The sequence below is a fragment of the Cucurbita moschata genome, unplaced genomic scaffold (genome assembly GCF_002738365.1).
Source record: "Cucurbita moschata cultivar Rifu unplaced genomic scaffold, Cmos_1.0 Cmo_Scf00005, whole genome shotgun sequence".
Classification (NCBI taxonomy): Eukaryota; Viridiplantae; Streptophyta; class Magnoliopsida; order Cucurbitales; family Cucurbitaceae; genus Cucurbita; species Cucurbita moschata.
The window spans coordinates 2,357,550-2,363,448 of NW_019268521.1; the positions used below are offsets into that span (position 1 = coordinate 2,357,550).

The following is a 5,899-nucleotide window of genomic DNA, read 5'->3' on the forward strand; positions in this document are numbered from 1 at the left end:
TACTTTGTTCGAGGGCTCCAGAGAAGGAGTCGAGCCTCAATTAAGGGGAGGCTATTCGAGGGCTCCATAAGCCTCAGGGGAGGCTTATAGTGTGCTTTGTTCGAGGGGAGGATTGTTGAGGATTATTGGGATTGGGAGTGTCCCACATTGGTTAATTTAGTGGAAGATAATGGGTTTATAAGTGAGGAATACTATCTTCATTGGTTTGAGGCCTTTTGGGGAAGCCCAAAGCAAAGCCATGAGAGCTTATGCTCAAAGTGGACAATATCATACCATTGTGGAGAGTCGTGATTCCTAACATCCCAGTCCTGAACCTATTGGTTGTTGGTGGATTGCTCGAGTTGCTCTCACGACAAGAGAGGGCCACTGCGTGCCGGTCGAGGAACGAACTAGAAACGGCTCCTTCAAAATTATATTTTGTTTCAAGATTGAGACATACAAAACAATAACCAAAATACAATTTAAATAAGAAATAAAAGAAATGTGAATTTTGAGGATAAACATAATTATGATATTAAAAAAAAATTGGTCTATGTAATTTTCATATTAAGTCCACGCTTTGAAAAAGCGACACTTCTGGGAAGTTTAAATGAAGCACATAACATCCATTTGCCTGGTGCCACAAGTCGGACCCTTCGCATATCAACATCAACAGCAACCTCAGTTAGTGCAATTCTTATCCGCTGCAATATTCATATCAATTGTTGCAACATAAGGAGTCATATTGTAGGAAAAGGATGAATGAAGGACGCTCAAATTGAACATTTTAGGATCAAACCTCGTGAAAGTCGAATTCTGGATCTCGAGCTTTTGAGAATCCATAAACATGGATCGTTGGCGATATGAACTCTACATCCGATCGGTCTCTTAGTATGCCTTTGAAAGTATCTGCGGTGTAGGAAAAGAGGCGGTAATGGGACGACGGGATTCTATAATCTTAAACTAAAAAATGATAAAAGATCAAAAAACAGACGTCTGAAACAGCCCACCCACCGCTAAGCTACCATGGGGGTGGATTCCCAAAACCTCTCCCTCATAGACGCGTTTTAAAACCTTGATGGGGAAGTCTAGAAGGGAAAGTCAAAAGAGGACAATATCTATTAACGGTGGGCTTGAGCTGTTACAAACGGTATCAGAGCCAGACAACGGGAGATGTGCTAGCGAAGACGCTAGCAGCTGTTACACGGACTAAATCCTAGAAGATTTTATGGCATGGCATGAGTGAAGGTTGTAGTATGATGCTGATGTGAGTGTGAGATATAGGTGGGAGAGGGCGAAGGGATTTGGGTCAAACCTAGATATTCGGCAGCATCCTTTGGCAAATTCATGACAACTTGTGTAATTTTTGGAGCTTTCTCACTTGCAAACATAGCGCTGATGAACCTCCTTCCTTCCATGTTAAAAACCTTGAAAGTGGTAAAACAGAGTAATGAATGAGAAGGAATACTACCTCGTAAGCCTGACGCTATAAAGATGCAGATTAACAATTGAGGAGAATATCATTCTGTTAGGAACCACGAACCTCCACAATGGTATGATATTGTCCACTTTGAGCATAAGCTCTCGTGGCTTCGCTTTTGGTTTTTCCAAAAGGCCTCATACCAATGGAGATGTATTCCTTACTTATAAACCCATGATCGTCCCCTTAATTAGCTAACGTGGGACTCCCTCCCAACGATCCTCAACACATTCTACCCTTTTCCATCGGATGAGAAAACATGATCAAAGTTGCAAATTTTAAGGATATCATACCTCAATCTTCCTCTCGAGCTTATTGAGAACACTATTTCTTTCTAGATATTCAACCGCATTTGGGTTCAAATCATTGGCATATACTTTCTTTACTATTCTTGCGGCAGATATGGATATTGGACCGACACCAGCAAAGACATCACCTGTTGATTCCCATTTCAGAACAAGTGGTCAATTATTGCTCTATAAGAGTCTTCGATGGCAGAAAGTAAACTTCAGAAAATATTCATAAAACTAAGACAGAGAAGTTCTAAGTGAATCTAGGACAAACATACAAACAACATCTTTGCACGTAAAGCCACTTAGTAGCCTGTGTCTCTCGGTTGCGAGCCTTGAATTCCAGTACCTACAAGGAAGGAGAGATTAAAAATCCTTCCCAAAATTTTGAACTTCTAATCTTAACAAATTCCTTTAATCATAATTCATCTATGAGTTTTAAGAATCTTTTCAAGAGATTTTCACCTTAGTTGCCTTAATCATCGTGTTCGAATTCAAAATCAGTTCCGAACACCCCTTTAATCATTCAAAATCAATTTAACCTTAATTTTACACACTTAAACATGATTTTCATACCATCAAAATTGATTTTGAACGATTAAAAACATGTTTGAGAGTGATTTGCAGATGACTAACGATTTCAACGTCACCTCCAAACATATCCTAAAATCGCGTTGCATGACTATTCCAAATATTGTTATTCTGATGCAACTTATCATGATACTTGATAAAAAGGAAAGAAATATCAACTAATTTTATACTAGCTTTTGCGGAGAGAAGAACTAGAAACGAAATATCAACTAATTTTATACTAGCTTTTGCGGAGAGAAGAACTTACACTGTTGCTAAGTCCAAATGAAATCGTAAACCATTCTCAACTACAGTGGTCACAAGGGAGTGGTTCCCAGCTAAAACTTCAAGTTGCATTGTCCTGTAATCATTGTTGATGACATCAATCTTATTCACTACTGTTTGCATCTTTGGCTTATTTTTATCCAAAACAACCTGAATGGGAAGGCTACTTTCTTATGAGAACAAAATTGAATTCCATTATATTTGATACAAGACATGTAAACTAATTTACCTTGGCTATAAGCTTCTTGTATGGGAGATGTTCATCTCTAAGGTTTAGGTGTGCAATATGTCCAACGGTTTCAAAGGCTGAAGGAATAACCATATCCTTTGGAAGCAAGGCCTCCAAAACCTGAAAGCAGTGCATAGGACTTTCAGTCGTGAATTTTAACAGCCAATTTGTGCAATCTGACATTTATCAGGCAGGGAAGAACAGTATACTGATATCGTTTAGCCAAAATAATAAAGCTTTATCCGACTCGGGAAAGGGGTATATGGTTTAGTCGGGAGCTTGCAAATGCAAAATAATTATTGAAACTATAGCTTTTTTAACATAAAAGTCAGTAGAATGTGTAAAGCAGACAACAACTTATAGAACAAAAGATACATATGCGTAATGGTGAAGATTTTATGTTGATAAAGATTAACAGTATCTGTAACGGCCCAAATCCACCGCTAGCAGATATTGTCCTCTTTGAGTTTTCCCTTTGAGGGGACAGGCTTTCCCTCAAGGCTTTAAAACGCGTCTGCTAGGGAAAGGTTTCCACACCCTTATAAATGTTGGTTTGTTCTCCTCCCCAACCAATGTGGGACATCACAATCCACTCCCCATCTGGGCCCAGCGTCTTCGTTGGCACTCTTTCCTTCCTCCAATCGATGTGGGACCGCCCCCAAATCCACCCCCCTTTGGGGCCTAGCATCCTTACTGGCACACCGCCTCGTGTCAACCCCCTTCGGGGAACAGCGAGAAGCCTGGCAAATTGTCCGATGTCTGGCTCTGATACCATTTGTAACAGCCCAAATTCACCGCTAGCAGATATTGTCCTCTTTGGGTTTTCCCTTTCAAGCTTCCCCTCAAGGCTTTAAAACGCGTCTGCTAAGGGAAGGTTTCCACACCCTTATAAATGGTGGTCTGTTCTCCTCCCCAACCAATATGGGACATCACAGTATCGATATTTTTTTCTAGTTCAACGAAATGTAGGAATGGAAGATTCGAACTTCTGACTCCTTAGTCAACGGTATATGACACTAAACCAGTTGTGCTCGGCTTAGGTACCACCACGTTGACATATATATGTTAATATGAGTGTGTATGTGTAGCGTGTATGCCCGTGTCCAATTTTTAGAAGATAATATGTTGTCACATTTCCACCTCTTAGCTTCAGAAACATTCAGATAACCAATCAACCATGTAAAGAAATGATTGAACGCTAAGTTTACTGAAACTAGAATTCTTCAATCAAAATGAATTGACACATAGAAAACTGAATAGATTTAGAGACTAAAACTAAGCAATCAAAATGAAACGATATAATGAATTAGATTATAAATAGAAAACAAATAACAAGAACACCAAAATTATTCCTTTTGTGAATACCTCATTCATCTGCCAGTAATCATAATATAAAGTAAGCCTGCACCTCACAAGCTCAATTGTTGATTTCATGCTTTCTTGGGTTTCTCCTTTCAGCAGAGCCTGAAGTACAAGAAACCAGAAAATTTGATTCTAAAATACAAGAGCGACCACGATAAGGTTCTCATCAACTTCAGGCTAGAATATCAAAATGTTGAACAAATTCTCATACAAAATGCTAAACAAGTAACTATCAAAACACTAAACGCAGATCAAGAAACATGAATGAAGTAACAAATTCTCATATCAAAATGTTGAATAAGTAATTATCAAAACACTGAACGCGGATCAAGAATAATGAATGAAGTAACAAATTCTCATATCAAAATGTTGAATAAGTAATTATCAAAACACTGAACGCGGATCAAGAATAATGAATGAAGTAACAAATTCTCATATCAAAATGTTGATGTTGAACAAGTAACTATCAAAACACTAAATGCATGCAGATCAAGAATCATGAATGAAGTAACAAATTCTCATATCAAAATGTTGAACAAGTAACTATCAAAACAGCTACCTTAATCGCCTCTGGAAGCTCTTCTACGCCTTTGTCTCCATATCGTTCGTCCAAAAGCAACAATCTAGTTGAACCCCTCCATTTTCCACCCTTAAACTCATCTCCCAACAATCCCTTCATATCATCCACTTCCAGTTCCTCACTCTCCACGACCTCCACAACGGCAAATTCACTTTTCCCCATTCTTTTAATCCCCTCGTCTTTCCCTTCTTCCTTCTTCTCCTTCTTTTTCTTCGGCCTCGACATTTTCGCCAAATGTCTGAAGTTCACATACCCTTTTGAATCGAACGTTTTCACTAGCTTTTCCCTGTACAACACGGGACTCAGAGGCTCCCCATCGTCCTCAGCTTTCCCATAAATTCGCCGGTGCAGCGAATCAATATCAACTCCATCTCCGTCGTCGGAATAGCTCCGATTCTGCTCTCCCACAAGCTCTGCCAGTTCGGCCTCGACCTCGTCGCCGGGAACTCTTGCAATGTTGCGAATCCGTGGCCAGTTCAAGAGATGGCCACGCAGCCGATTCTCAAGCTCGAAACAACCTCTAGAAGGAATTCGAAGTGCAGCAATGTCAAAAATCCGAATGAAGGCATCTTCATCTAATATAACTTCTTCACTTTTCTCGTTCTGTAACCGCTCCCTCTCCGGATTTCCAATTACGGTCTTGATAACAGGTTGAGAGTTATCAAGAGGAAGCTGTCTGGATACCGATGGAAATGGATGGTAGCCCTTGCGAAGAGAAGGTCCATAGGAGAAAGTGTGGGCGGAGAATTGAGATTGAGAGTGGACTATGGTGGAGGAGAACGGTGGGGTGAAGTATATCGGGAGAAAGCGCTTCGACGGGAAGATGAATTTCGGTGTAAAGGCGGTGAGAGGAAGCGACTGTGGCCTCAGGAAAAGCTTTGTAACCATAATCTCACGGGCAAGTGATTCAAGCTACTGGTTCGAAGTATCCATGGCGACTACGGATTGAAGGTAGAAGATAAACCACAATTTGAGGAGGGTTTAAGATTTAGACAAGGCTTCTTTTGTTTGGGCCGTCTTTGGCGGTAAATATGGGCTGCTCGGTTCTGTTTTTTTTTTTTTTTTTTTTTTTTTTTTTTTTTTTTTTTTTTTTTTTTTTTTTTTTTTTTTTTTTTTTTTTTTTT

At 39.7% G+C, this 5,899-nt stretch overlaps 1 protein-coding gene across 1 annotated transcript; it reads right to left on the bottom strand.

The window, feature by feature from the left end:
• Positions 1–496: 496 nt before the first annotated feature.
• On the bottom strand, positions 497–5,739 carry LOC111443059 (tRNA (guanine(37)-N1)-methyltransferase 1). The gene is made up of 9 exons (XM_023080675.1): positions 4,755–5,739; positions 4,199–4,297; positions 2,834–2,953; positions 2,588–2,754; positions 2,028–2,098; positions 1,753–1,895; positions 1,295–1,406; positions 779–888; positions 497–683 (listed from the first exon to the last, which is right to left on the bottom strand). Exons 1-9 carry the CDS (start codon positions 5,661–5,663, stop codon positions 531–533), a joined length of 1,884 nt encoding a protein of 627 aa, XP_022936443.1. The 5' UTR covers positions 5,664–5,739; the 3' UTR covers positions 497–530.
• Positions 5,740–5,899: the final 160 nt, after the last annotated feature.